General features: G+C 40.1%; 1 protein-coding gene across 5 annotated transcripts in view; it reads right to left on the bottom strand.

The window, feature by feature from the left end:
- slc39a14 (solute carrier family 39 member 14) overlaps positions 1-15,491 on the bottom strand; it is a 42,554-nt gene that overhangs the window by 8,907 nt on the left and 18,156 nt on the right. For 4 of the 5 annotated variants that reach the window (XM_050050718.1, XM_050050713.1, XM_050050715.1 and 1 more), the window contains 3 exons: positions 13,791-13,968; positions 6,849-7,018; positions 3,918-4,040 (listed from right to left, as the gene is read on the bottom strand). In XM_050050718.1, the coding sequence (XP_049906675.1) occupies positions 3,918-4,040; positions 6,849-7,018; positions 13,791-13,968 (471 nt within the window). Of the gene's footprint in view, positions 1-3,917; positions 4,041-6,848; positions 7,019-9,715; positions 9,886-13,790; positions 13,969-15,491 lie in introns of all 5 variants that reach the window. The other variant, XM_050050717.1, reaches the window with a different exon arrangement.

The following is a 15,491-nucleotide window of genomic DNA, read 5'->3' as shown; positions in this document are numbered from 1 at the left end:
TAAATTCGTTCACAGATTACAAACAAACTCAGGTAATAAAATACTGATGAATCCCGGGACACAAGGTTTCAGCGCAGACTTGTGTATACGTACTGTTTGTGAATGAGGCCCATTGATTGTAAGCTTGCCACACACCTACAACAAAGTCCCAGGTAAAGGGTCAGCTGGAGTACAACACTCCATGAATCAGAACAAACTCAATGTTTTGCTCAAGGACACTTCACCACAGCAGATAAACTGACATTTCAATGAACAGATTCTCCTCTCAGTAATAAGACAAAGCAAGTTTATTTATAAAGCACATTTCATAACTAAAGGCAATCCAAAGTGCTTTACAGATTAGTAGAGTCAAAGTTCATGGTAGCAAAATCACAAAGCATGCCTCAAAGGGTTGTACAAACACTAATTTCAATTCAATTTCAGCAACGACATCCCTCTGTCCTCGGACCCTCACAACGGATAAGGAAAAATCCCCCCCAAAAAACCCTTTAACGCTGCAAAATTACACTTGTCTCCCAACATTTTAAGGTTGACACGGAGAGATTTGGAGTAGCTAAGTGACTTTTTTTTTTTGGCGGTGAAGCACAAAAGCTGACAGCAGCACTGTACGTGTAAATCTGTGTCAAAGAGCTTCTGTAATTGGATCAGCAGGTCGATGTGTTAATTAGGTTGGCTGGACCATATGGCTTGCAGCACAGTAACCACAAGGTGGAGCAAGTGTCTCCCAATCATCCCCTTACTCATCATTCACTGCTGCTTTTTGTGAATGAAATCAGCATCACTGGAAAAATGTATGAATGTCTGCAGGTTATAATTTCAGAAAAGATGAGTGTATAATTTAATTTAGGGGAAAATCTAGACAGAAACAGTGTTCTACATGTACCAACGTGTCTTCTAGATCATTTCAGCTGTTAAAATAACTGCCTCATACACTACTACTGCACTTAGGAAAATAGTCAGGGAAGGAAGGCACAGTTGCCAAGTGGCCAAGAGCCAATATCAAGACACACTGGAACAGAGCAGAGTCTATTTTTAAAAGGCATCTTTAAAACAAACAAGTAATTAGATCTCATCACAGTCTGAATGAAAACAACACTAAGAGTGAAATGAAAACACAGCAGTAGGACAGAGCTTTCAGCTAAAATGAAAAAGATTCATATGTGCATGGATTCAATACTAAATTTTAAAAATAAAAAAGAAAACAATTGATGCAGCCAAAAAAACTATAATTTTTGGAATATCAAGTTAAAGGCGCTGTATGTAAGAATGTGGCCAAAACGGTTACTGCACTCAAATTCAAAATACTGCCGCGAGTCGTGTCCGCCCCCCCTCCCCTACAGATTCGAGGTTGCTGGACAGCGGCACACTGGAGACTGATTTGTTTGCCCACGGGCGGCTGCCGTGGCAGGACTGCGCCGCCACGTCCTTGATCTTCGGNGCTTGCCGTGCTGCTGTAACTCAGTCGTAACTGTAACTGATGCTGAGACTCTACTGACTGCGTGACTGGGAGACGGCGGTGGGTGGCGCAACAGGCCAAAACACGAATTCAAAACATAAACATGATTTGCGGACCATATATATATTTTTTTTTAAATGCGTATATTCTGGCTGTACTATTGTTGTCGGAGAGATCAGTATGTTATATTAACATTATTCCTTAGTCTCTGTGACATATTAGGAGGATTTTACGACTATTTGCTTTAGATTTCTTACATATAGCTCCTTTCATTGTGTAAAATGTTAAAAAAAATAGTGAAAAATGACCTTATTTGTCCAACCAAAGCTTGTCACAGTCAATGTTGACTCAATTGTTTGAGCACTAACGTATGTTCAACGCTTGTTTCTTTACTTCCCTTAAACAGAAGGGAAAAGGGGGCATCCTTGTCAGGTGCGACACAGCAGAGTAAAACTCTATATTAGTCCATTAGTGATGACACAAGCTGTGGGTGAAGTGTAAAAAACCCTACTCAATCTAAAAACCAAATATCTACAGTGCTGAAAACACCTCAGACAGTTGACCTCTGTCAAATGCTTTCTTCAACACAAACCCTAAAGATGAATTCCACTCATATCTACAACAATATGTACAGTAAGAAACAAAAGTATTCACAGTTCAGTACAGTAAACTCCTGAGGGTAGTACTGTGAACTTGAATCACCAATACCTTTGCCCTAAAGTCCCGTCCAACAGGTTAAACCTGCCACTGATAAACAGAAAGTAAAAGTGGAAACAATTTCATTTGCATGTCACGATGGCTCTCAAAGCAAATTAGGATTTGAGACAGTGCTTAGCTGTCTGAAAACAACCTTCATGTTTTGTTAACTTGAAGTATTAGAAGACAAATGAATACATAAAATAAGCAAGAATTCGCAATAGTTGCGACTACGTACACGCATGCATCCACTTGATTATGCATTCACACACACAACCTTACACACACTTGTCAGTTGTCTAGTGATGCTTCCCTACAACGACCGGGCGTGACAGGGAATGTGGCATAATAAGGTGTGTGTATGTCTGTCTATCTGTGTGTGTCTTTCTACAAAGTTTGGTCACGCTACGTGAATGTGTTTAGACGTTGTGCCTTTCTGTTATAAGCCAACCCTTACTCCCCGCCCCCATTGGCATCAACAGCTAATCAACTGTCCTTCGGCTCATGACAAATCTTTCCACCAAATCTTGAGCAAGTCTGTAAATCCATTTGGAGGTTAAGCCCCTTTTTGTAATGGGCTACTCTCACTGTCTCCTCATGCCCAGCCAATGCTAAATTTCAGCCTGTGGCCACCAAAGGGTGCTTAAAAATTTTGTGAACCAACCAATGTGCTCTACAATATTAATTATCTAATTAACGTTACATAATTTCTTGATGAAATGTCTTCCATGTTTTAGCAGGTCGAAATTGATTATGGAGATTAGGAATTTAGGTCCTGAGCAGGATCATATTGCCTTCAAACTGTAAACTGGAAAATGGTTCCAAGCAAATAGTAATTAAAAGCCTGTGAAACTGAATATTGAGACTTTGTTTAGTCTGTAATTAAAACAGTGGGAAACTGTTTATTGCAATACACACCAATTTGTTTATGTTACCTGTGCACATTGCCATATTCATGACATACACTGGTATTGGATGAATGTCCTTCTTTAACTGAGTTGTTTTGCCCTAGACAGTGTTTGCAAAATCCAATTAAAACAGTCTCGTAGTGCTCAACTGTTCCATGATGTGTCAACTGGCTCAGTCAACTCTGGGTTTTCCTCTCCAGCTTTGAGCGCGTGAAAAAGTGTGAAAGAGGCAGGGTTGTTAATTACGAGCGACATCATCACAACCACGAATGAAGCACTTAATGTGCTACTCATCACCTGCAGGAATGTTCTGTTTTGGGGACAGCAGAAAGTCCTATTAATCGGAGTGAAATATAAACCATAGCCTTTAATCTTACAACAGAATCAGTAGATGTAGAAACACTAGAAATGATTTCCAAATATTAAAAGTAGGCCAAGGCTTAATTCATGTAGATATTATTATATATGATAAAAACATAAACTTAAACCACCGTACACTGAACTGAACTACTGTGATTTTATGAAGAGCGAGTGGGCAAAATTCAGGAGAAAAACTTCTGTTTAATTATTATTATATGATTTAAGTATATATAAAGTGTAACAGTGAGTATTTTTTGCTATTTAGTTTGACGATTAAGAAATGTCTCTAATTATGTCACATAAAACAAAACATAACACCACACTCTCTCTGCCGAGTACAGAACGGAAAAGTAGTTAATAAGTGATGAGGCCTATCTCAGCGAAATGTTGCATTAACAGTCACAGGAGCCATTACACATTACACAGACAATCTTTGGTTTTAATCAAACAGTAAACCAATATATATGTCACATCATTCTTGCTGTGTATGTACTCACCCCCTGTTTCTGTTTGAGAAGCACTCTGAGGACCTTTTCAGTGAAGAAGAAGAGGTAAAAGCCTCCGAACACCACCGCAGATTTGGACACGTAGAAATCCACCATGGGGTCAAAACCAAAGGCCTACCATTGGAGGAAAGGAAGATGGTGTTAGCTTGTGATGCATATTTATAGTAGCTGTTATTACATCATCACTTAATGTGCATATTTTGAAACAACTATCAAATGCAATTACCGGTTTTGAGACTGAACTATTAGTGGTTGGCTGAATTGCTTATTGTGAACTCTTAGTGGGTCTACGCTGCATTATTAACTGTGTAAAGTTTTAAATTCCCATGTTTATATTCGCTAATTAACAATTACATCAACTGGAGCTTACATCCTTTTGAGATATTGCAGAGATATTTCACAGCAGTCTCTAATCTGAGAGACAGGTTGAATTATACATGTAATTGTCTCCCGTCTAGTCGACACAAACCTCCCATAAATCAAACCACTCACAGCTCTGAAGTATACAAATGCTTTTTTTCTTGGTGTTCATCTCAGGTGAACTGATGCAATGAATTACACAACGGCTGTAAACTTGGCCATGATGGATGTGCACATCGTCTAGACGCCTTCTAATAACCCAAACAAATTTCAGTCGTGGGTTCTGTCATTCTGACAATATGCCCTGCCTTTGAACTTCAGTCAGTTTGTTGACATGCACCTGTGCCTCCTTCACACAACTTATTAAACTTCATCTAAATGAGAAACCTTAATTGATTCATTAGGATAAATATTAGATTAGAACTATTATTATTTGTACATTTCATATGGCAGCTGAATGTGCTCTGTAGACATTGGACTGTAGCCGTGTTTACTTTAAATCAGGTTTCTAACTAAGGCCATTCAAAGACTTCAGACACACAAAGTAGTACTAGTCTGCAGCAGCATCATGTTTTAGTACACTTCAAATGTGTCAGGACATAATGTTCTGTTTTTGAAACGGTTTTAGAGGTGTTGATTCAGCTGCATGATCATTTTGGATTGTGCTGCATTATACAGACAGGTGTTTGCATTATTTTGTCAGTGACAAGTAAACATGATGACCTTCACAAAGTTAGGACTTATTGCAGGACTGCATTAGTTTGAGCTAGGTGTACCTAATAAACTGGCAACTCAGTGTATATTGCTATTACAATGTAAAGGAGTTGTATACGACATTGAGAGCATTAATATAGCAGCAGATCACTGTTTGCTATGTAAAGATATAGTGGAGTAATGATGTCCCAAGCAGAGAATGAAGTCATGGTTTCTCTGTGTGTGTGTGTTGTAACGTAGAGCTGCAACGGTGTCACCCATTAATTTAATCCCTAATTAATTTAATAATCGATTAAAGGGTTTGAGTAGTTGTTTCAGAAATAGAAGTAAAAATTCTCTGATTCCAGCTCCTTCAATTTGGATATTTTTCTGTTTCTTTACTCCTCTAGTGCGATCAACTGAATATCTTTGAGCTGTGGACAATACAAGACATTTAATGAGGTCATCTTGAGCTTTGGGAAACACTGATTGACATTTGTCTCCATTTTCTGACATTTTATAGACCAAACAACTCATCCATAAATTGAGAAAATAATCCACAGATTAATCAACAATTAAAATAATCATTAGACACTAGTTCACATTACACGATTTTCACCACGATTTTGACGTCGCAGAGGATCTTGAGAGCCACCTTGGGTCGGAGGTGAGTCGGCAGATAGTCTGCCACGACGAGTCCTCATGTATGAACAAGCCTACGAGCAAGTCGCCCCTTCGTCTGTGACTGGGACTGGATATCTGGCATGCTAGAAAACTGGAGAACTGTGACACGACTGACAAAGAGCATCAGCCAACGAGAGGCGGGATACGTCCCACGTCAGCACGCAGGAGCACGGAAGAAATGTGAGGAGGACAAGTTGCAGGGTTGCCAGGTCCGTTTATTAGCCGCAACTTTGGGCTTGTTTCTAAAGTGGAGTTGCTTATTTGGGCTTGCTCTCTAAACACCACCTTCCTTTATATATATCCATCTAATAAGTTACTTGAACACATGATAATCAAAAAAGAAAAAGGTTACGATAGTCTCCGTGACGCAAAATCAGGGTGAAAATCGTGTAATGTGAACTAGGCTTTAGTCCTTTTTGAATACCCCACTGGCTAGCTAATAGCCGCCAATCTGCACTGTGCTCTTACGGTGGTTACCGCTGATAACGGGACGCAATCGTCGCAGAAGCATAGCGCCCACCCTCTGGTTCCACCCAGTTAACAGTGTTAACTCTGCCAGCACTGTTGCCATTGTTAGCGCTGTTTATAGAGTTAGCACTGTTAGGTGCTAGCCTAGCCACCTCCACGTTGAGAACGGTTGCGGGCAATTCTGTCCCAGACTCTGAATGTCATATACAGCTCCTTTAAAATAACATACATAGAAATATAATGACTTTCTATCCACCACTGCTGCCCTTCAGCCAAGAGTTGCGTTTGTGAAAAGTAGCCCTAGGCACACGCATTTTACGAAATTAAACATTATTTGTTTCTGATTTCTCATGAATTTGCTTTGTAAATGCTGCTTTTTGAACATATCTTATTTGACATGCCGTACGTAGAGTGGCTGATGTATGCTTTTTAATCATTCCCAAATATAACCCTAATTTCCACTGACAATTCACCCATTTCAAATTTAAACCTCTCTTTTTTAAAATTGTGTCTGACATTTTTCTCATTGCTCTATTTAGTTTACGATGAAGATGTCGTGATGGATACCAATTGGAGCATCACACTCTATATCTTGATATTATACACAACAATAAACTCATCCTACTCATCATCTTTCTTGATACTGCATAGCAACCTCTGCACTGAGGCACTGTGAAGGAGCTGCAGCTAAGTGAGTCACGGCAGCATCGACACTACCTCTGGGATGAGCTGAAACAGGGCGTTGGAGTACAGCGTGCCAATGGCCAGGGCTATGAAGTAGAGCAGCAGTCGCTTGTAAAAGGTTTTCTTCATGAAGGGCACCACGCTTGCCCCGACCAGCGAACACAGAGAGATCAGTGTCACACACAGGATCCCATAACCCCACACTGATCAACAAGAGATGAGGCAGAGGAAAGAAAGGGAGGAAGGTGACAAGAAAAAAAGACAGAGATGTAGTTAGTTGGGAACTGATTTTATCTGATTAATCACCCATATAAGGAAAAACAAAATCAAGAGCACCACCAAGTTAACCCCCTGAAAAGAAAGAAAAAATTGAATGGAATCAACCTGAGAAAAAAAGATATCAAAGATGCCTTTCTTTCACAGACAACAGTTGAATTTGTCAACTGAAAACAGATCATCAGAAGTGACACCACCTTTCATTTGCATTAGAAGATAACCACCCTTTAAAGCAGTCCTCCTGCCTTTTTCATTTTGATGGAGGGTAGAGGTGAGTGAGGTAAAATCACAGTTTACTTGTGCACAGACACACACACACACACACACACACACACACTTTTGTCTTAGTCCACTCAGGTGCATCTGTACCACTGTCCTAGCCTCAGGGTACACACCAGCTATCACTGCAAACACAAAAGGGGGGCAAATGAACTTTAAATAGCCCTACAGTGGCAGAAGGAGCACTGCTAATGAGGGGTTACATTTCGATTTGAAGGACACTTTAAGGGTGCTGTGTCCCATTTCTCCAGGATCATCTTACACAAACTGAAAAGTGTGAATCCTTAAGCCAAACTAGAAATACCGCCCCGTGGTTGTATGCCTCTGTGCACCAGTCAAGTGTCTCATACTATTTACATCCATGTCTGTGAAAACATGGATGTGTCACACACATATTCAACCAGCGGAGCAAAGTGGGCACCCGAGATTAGTGTCACCAATTCAGTATCTGACTAAATGTCTCCCCTTCTGTTCCTGAGATATGACGTTGAGTCATGGCCAGAAAAGTATTTTATGCAAAATGCTATGATGTCACAGTCAAGCTGACCTTTGACCCTTTGCATATAAAATGTCATCACTTCATCATTTTATCCTATTGGACATTTGCATGAAATTTTGTCTTAATTTGCGCAAGGATTCTTGAGTTAAGGCCAAAACATGTTTTGTGAGGTCACACAGACCTTGACCTCCGACTGCCAAATTCTAATCAGTTTATTCTTTAGTCCAAGAGAACGTTTGTGCCAAAGTTGAAGAAATTCCCTCACAGCGTTCTTGAGATATTGTGTTTACAAGAATGAGACGGATGGCGGTCACACTGACTTCGACCACCAAATTCTCAGTTCATTGTTAAGTTCAAGTGAATGTTTGTGCCAAATTTGAAGAAATTCCCTCAAGGTGTTCTTGAGATATCCCGTTCATAAGGATGGGAGAAGCAAGGTCACAGTAACCTTGACCCTCAGCCTATGACCATCATGTTCATCATTGAGTTCAAATGGATGTTTGTGACAAATTTGAAGAAATTTCCTCAAGGTATTCTTGAGATATTGTGTTCACAAGAATGGGATAGACGGGACAATACGAAAACATAATACCTCCGGCTAAGGTAAAATTTACGAGCATAAGCCGTAACCTACACCATAGCCTGATGTGCACCTCCCCAGAAATGTAACTACAAGTCGCAGCGACACAGACCTTCTGTCTATTTCTGTAAGCTGAAACCATTTCCCTCAGTGGAAACAAAGCTTTTATTTACTTTAATTTCACAGATAAGAAACAATAAATTATGAAGGACACAGGCTTGTGCTAATAATGTTAGCATGTTGTATTTGTTTGGAAGACGTGTTTAGTATAAGACAGTTGTTTTGTCGGTGAACCTTGTGAGTTGTAATGGAGCCGAATTTTATAACGTTACCTTTGTTAAATGTTGCTGAAAAGTTTGCTAGCTGCTAGGCTAATTTATACAATGTAATATGCCATAGGCTTGTGCTAAAAACATTAGCATGTTGTATTTGTGGGTAAAATGTGTCCAGATAAAGACAAGTGTTTGTCTGTGAATGCTGCAAGTTATAGTGAAGCTGATTTGTGTACTTGTGTTTGAAATTGTCTCTATTAAGCCATGTTAAACGTGTGTTTAATGTGTGTCTTGGGTGTGTTTTGAATCAACTAAACTTCACAGCACTTCAAAGCAACCTCAAACGCTGACTGGTGTATTGGCGGTGTAACTGCAGAGTGACACAGACACACCACCGCACAAGTATAAATGCTAACAACGGCGTACACGACATGCGTAGGCTACAGGGTAGGATCTGCTGCATGAGTATAAATCCCGCTTAAGGCTATCGCCGCTGTGGAGCCATAAAAACAGACTAAGTGAAACTTTTTTATCACATCTGTTAGCTGTTCCTCATGCTGCAGTAGTGGAGCTGAACCATCTCTGCATAAAAACCGCGTAGTTGGCCTAGATCTCAATGCCAGAGAAGGTGCAGACACAGATACAAACAAACAGTGCACACAAATACTGCCAGATGATTGGTGATGCAGTGAGGGTAGAGCGAAACCAAAAAGCCTTCACAGTGCCTATTAGAGCCCAAGAAAACCACAGAGAGCACAAACACAGGAAGGAGAGGAAACTGATATAACCACAGGAAAGACAAAGGAGCGCTTGGCCAAAGGTGAATTAGTTTTGTAAACAGCCATGTGGCACCACAGTGAACTAAAGAGACCTTCACCTTCTGTGTTTTAATGTTTTTGATAAGATTAAAAAAAAAAGAAAAGAAAAAGTTTTATGGTATGTGAAAAGATGTGTAAATAAAAGATGTAGGTAGGAATATGGATGGATGGCAAACCTCTGGCAGGAGCTGCAGGATGGCATTGGAGTACAGCGTGCCAATGGCAAGAGCGATGAAAAAGATGAGCACGTATTTCATATAGCGGGTCTTCATCAGGGGCATGATGAAGACTCCAGTGAGAGCGAAGGCATTGATCACTGTCACACTCAGGAAAGAAAAGCCCCACACTAGATGTTCAAGTGACAGCAAGGTTGGATGGAAAAGGAAGGTGCAACATTAAAACAAACTTCCATGTACAGTGTGTGGTAATGTAGCTGTGAATGCAGCTTGAGCACTGCATAATCAACCAAACATTTTTTCTTTCAATAAAATTATGTGATGAAATAAATGCAATGCTAATTTATGTCACCTAAATTCAAGTTAAAATCAAATGGGATCACATGTGATTTTGGATGTCACCAGGTGGCACAGTTTAATTCATACAACTCAGCTATGTTGTTAAAAAACATTTCTATCTAAAGGTGGTGAAGATACACAGAGGTAAATAAGTGGCATAAGGAAATTTAAAAAAAATCTATCTATCTATATTTCTGACCCAATTTTGTGTTCTCAGTTTTTTAAACTGTGAAATACTTGATAGTTTTACCTCTTCAGGCCATTAAAAATGATTCAAATTAAACAATCTAGGAAGGAAACATCTCTCTTTGGTTGAACTACTCAAAACTTAGACAAATGCACCTTGTGACAAATAGACATTGCTTTGCTTATTAGGGTCACAAGCCAAAAATGTTTGGAAACACTGCCTTTACTGATACCTGTAGAAGAAAACATAAGGCTTGTAGACATTAGTTAAAAGGTTTTTGTGCCATTTCTTGTCCGAGGCTGCAGCAACTGTGAGGTTTTTGAGAAGGAAAAGTTAAACTTAAAGAGCTTCAAGGTCTGGTCTGTGGTGTGAGATAACTTATCTGTGCTGAAAAGGAAATAAAAACTAGATTACAATGGTTGGTGTTGATGGCAGAAGCAGACGTCCTTATAGGGTAAAGGTACAAATCCAGTCTCTGGGAAAACAGACATTTAATCACGTGTGTTTTTGGCCAGTGCATCAATAACCAAAATCTCTGTTGTTACTCAACTGAGGAAAATCCTTATTGAGTCAATCACCAGTTTCTGAAATTTACAAGGTTGTCGACTGGGCTTAGATCATTAAAACAGGCAGAGATGTAGAGCTGTGTATCATTTGCATACCATTGAAAACAGATTATGGAATTTCAAATGAAAGAACCCCATGGGAGGATTTAAAGACAGACAAAAAATGGGGCCCAGAACTGAACCTTGGGGCACACCACATAAATTATCAAATCTTTCTGAATGGAACTCCCCAAAGGAGAAGCAAAGCCATTGTTAAGTTGTAAAATTGCCTAAAGTTATTAATGTTACTGGCATCTAGAGTACCTTTTTTCAAAACAGATAAAGCCAACGTAGTTTTGAAGTCCACTGGAGAACAGCCCGTCTGAAGGAAATGGTTGTTTTGTGCAATACTTCTGCTGACAAACAGCCAAAGACCATCTTAAGACAGCTGGTAAGCATGGTGTCAAGAGCACAAGTGGTAAACTTAAGAGAAGTCACAACTAAATCAGCATCAATGATATTAAAACAGATAAAAGGTGCTGGCTGGGGGAGGGATAGCTGTGACTGCAACGTGACCAGTGATTTGTGTTGATAGTAAATCTGATGTGAGTTATCTTGATCTCTGAAAAACACTTCTTATTTAGATAATGAGGGGGAAAAAATCAGGATAAACAAGTCGGTGAGATTTTCAGTAGAGATGAATTTCCATGGCATCCGCCTCCCTGCTGCTGGCAGATCTCCACAGCCTAGGCAAAGAAAAACAGCTCTCAAGCCAAAATAAGCTGTCTGCAAGGGCAAGTGTGAGGCGAGCTGAGGGCACATGAGTGGATGATAAGAGAAAACAAATTTGTCAGTGGAGAGGGAAAGATGGAGCCAGAGCTCTGTGCCATTAAACTATTTCTCCTCTACCTGCCAAAAGATAAGATAAACTGGGTAGAAAGTAACTTAAATTTGCAAGCTAACTTAGTAACACTACAGCACTATGTGATTAGTTCAAAGGAGCATATAAAGCCCACTCGCAGTCATTACATTGATAATGAAAGCTGCTATTTTTCTTTTTAGTGGAGACTAATGAAGTATGGTGAAGATTTCTGAAGCATTGCTGCTTTCAGACATCAATTCTGCTGCAGCATAGAGGGCAAAACATCACAAGCTGACCAAAATCTCAAAGCCTGTCATTAGCTAGCCACGTATTACAATTCCAATTTAGCTTCCACTTAACAAGAACTCAAAGGCTTGTTAAATTGGATGGTGGTGCCAAATGGCATTCTAGGGCTCTCAAGGACATCCTTATGGGCGTGTACAGCCAATAGCCCGTATGGAGTTACAGTGAGTCAGCAGCTGAGGAAAGAAGAGCAGTTTGTTGCTGGGATGGTTTCCTGTCTCACTGTCTTTACCTAGATGGGATCTCTGCTGCATACTAGATGTGCTGACTAAGGCAGGATTGTGGAGAATAAAAGGATGTGTTGGTTTTTGAGCCAAACTGAGAAATGCAATCTGAGCCTTGGCTAACTGTGCCTGCTTATTTTGGCTTTCATCTCCTTTGGGGACATCATGATATCACTGTCTCCAGGCAACAGAACACACACATTCGGAGCTCTGATCTGGTGAAGAAGTGTGCTTTCAAGGTCTTGTTGCAATGGGCTGAAAATACAGTTGTAAAAAATGAGAGAGCAAAGGGGAGGACTTGTAATAGAGTTAGTCATTGACAGAAATGATGATGTACACCATCTAGAAGGAGCAAAAGAGTTCAAATATACAAATGGACACATAAAAAGCTGTAAAAAGAAGAACAGCAAAAAGCAAAGTCCGACCAGGCAACACAAATGGTATCAGTACATCAAAAAGTACAAAAGTACAAGTGTTTAATCATCTGATAATGAGAAAAGTTGTGTTTTTGTTACCTTCGAATGAGCCATTTATATCTACAGAGAGAGCAGGTCCTTGTCTATAAAGATTGCTATGTTGCACCACCATGTTTCTACAGTAGCCGAGAGTGGACAAACACTTGCTCTAAATAGGGCCATTCACGTTCTCACTTTGGTCACCGTAGTTAGAAGCCCCCCCCCCTACAACCAGGGCATCTAGAAATCACAGGTCTTTTAACATAAATTTGCTTTATTCAGTGTTTTTACTGGATTAAATCACAGAGTGTGTTTCTTTTGGAGAGGAGGAGAACTTTACAGATAATTTGTCTCCCGATAAAAACCTCCTGAAAGTCTCAATCTTAAATTATCAGAGAAAAAGGTGAGCACACGTTAGCGTGTGCTGGACAAGCGGCCTGTCTCTGACATGCCAAATAGCATCAGCGAAACACTGATTTTTAGCGTGACACTGCTTTATTAAGTGTTTTAACAGGTTTTAATTACCGCGTCCATGTGTTTTGGAGAGGAGGAGACCTCTGTGGACAATTCTGCTCCCAGTAAAAACCTCCTGAACAATAAACAGTGAAGAATTTCAGCTGGTTGCAATTTGCAGTCTTTACCACTAGATGCCACTAAGTCCCCCGACATCTTACACACTGTTTCTTTAAAGGATATGGCTGCTGATACTCTACATTTTTGTTACTATCAACAAATTCCATAGAAAGACCAAATCCAAAAATATATTGGTTGGTTTAGTCCGTCTGTGTTTCTCAGTTTCTACTTAAAGCTGCAGTAGGTAGAAAGCCTGAAAACGGTTGATTTTTGAGTCTCATCTGAGTTAGGTTTCGTTTGTCTCCGCCCTGAGCCCCTCCTACCAGACGAGCACACGAGTATTTTATCCTACTTGGTTCTATTTCTCCCTCTCTGGGAGCCTCGGCTCTCCCTCACCACACAGCAGCCCTCCCCATCCCTCCCTCGCGGCCCCGCACATACTCCCAAGCCTCGCTCTCCACCACCAGACCTATCCTTTAAATACATAGAATTAAAATACAAGAATTTTCAAAAGTATTTTCAGTACCAACAAGATAGACAAATAGGTAATATTTTACATTAATGATCAGTAGTAAGTCAGTGCTCACCTTCAGCATCTGAGGGCCTGGCGGAGGGGTCACTGCTCGACTCCTCCTCTTTTTGCGCCTTGCAGGTGCCAGCATCCAACTGCTGCAACATGGTGGGGCACAGCTCACGTAGGCCCTGCCCATCCAGCCGGGACTGCTCGCTGATGCTGTAAATGGCCAGCGTGTCTGCAGGCAAACACTGGAAATGAAAACATAACAGTCAGTCAGTTGGCCAGAGAGAAGTTACTTTTATAGTGTAGAAAAATGAGTTAGCCAGGATGTATTCAGTGGTAGATCAGGGTGCATTTTAACCAGCCTCTAGGTAGGCAGGCTTGGATTTAGAAGTTTTAATCCAAACATATTTAGAGAATTCATTAATCATGCAAATAATTTCTCAAGCAAGAGCACCCAAAAATTGCCTGGTCCCAGTTTCTCAAATGTGAGAATTCACTGCCTCTCGCTGTCAGTTGAATATCTTTTGGTTTTTGACTGTTGGTTAGACAAAACAAAACACATGAACATGTCACCTTGGGCTTTAATAAACTAACTATAAATTGACTAGTTACATTCATGATCTCCTTGTTCCTAATTCCACTTCTCTACTACTCTGATTCTCAAATCTCTGCCTTTTATCCATCCCCGCTCCAACTGCAAAACAAAAGGTGATCCTACATTTGCTGTTTTAGCCCCAACCCTCTGGAGCAATCTTCCCCAATTCATCAGATTGGCTGAATATTTGGGCTAATTTTAGCATCTACAAAAAACCCATCTTTATAGCTTAACTTTTCTAAAGAGCTTCTTCACGTGTTTTGATAGTTTCAGTTTTGTCTGTCTCTCATTGTGCCATTCCCTATATTTTAATTCATTTTTACTTAATTTATCCATTCATTTCTATTTTTCATCTGTGTGTGCGTGAAGCACTTTCTAACTGCGAGTTTTAAAAAGTGAAATATAAGTAAAAGTTTTACTTATTTACTATTTTCTGACATTTCATTCATTCATACATTCATTTTCCATAACTGCTTCTCCTGTTGAAGGTCACAGGGATATTGGAGCCTATCCCAGCTGACACTGGGCGAGAGGCAGGGTTCAACCTGGACAGGTCACCAGACTATCACAGGGCTGACACATAGAGACAGACAACCATTCACACTCACATTCACACCTACGGACAATGTAGAGTCACCAATTAACCTGCATGTCTTTGGACTGTGGGAGTTGGAGTACCTGGAGAAAACCCACGCTAACACGGGAAGAACATACAAACTCCACACAGAAGGGCTCCCCCACTCCAGGTTTGAACCAGAAATCCTCTTGCTGTGAAGCAACAATGCTAACCACTGCACCACCGTGCCACCCAATTTTCATTTCATTTATCAACTGTTAAAAAAAAAGCATGAATCACTTAATAATGAGAAGAATCATTGGTTACCGCCCTAAACCAACTAAGAGATAAATATAAAGTATGTTGTGTGCTTCAAGTGCCTAAATACCTAAATACAGTAATTAACAGGGTTCCCACATATTTTCATGGACAAAATTTCTTCTTTTCCATGACTTTTCAAGGACCTATAAATAAATTAAAAAATGTTCTTGCCTCACTTTCCCAGCATTTACCGCACAGATTCAATTCAAACATGATCTATTGTTAGTTTGCTGGCATGCATGAAGAGAGAGATGGGATGTGGGGAGAAAATGAAAAATATCTCTGACAAAACGTCA

The sequence above is a fragment of the Epinephelus moara genome, chromosome 8 (genome assembly GCF_006386435.1).
Source record: "Epinephelus moara isolate mb chromosome 8, YSFRI_EMoa_1.0, whole genome shotgun sequence".
In the NCBI taxonomy this organism is placed as follows: domain Eukaryota; kingdom Metazoa; phylum Chordata; class Actinopteri; order Perciformes; family Serranidae; genus Epinephelus; species Epinephelus moara.
The sequence above is the reverse complement of the archived record's forward strand: the minus strand, read 5'-3'. Positions and strand labels throughout refer to the sequence as shown.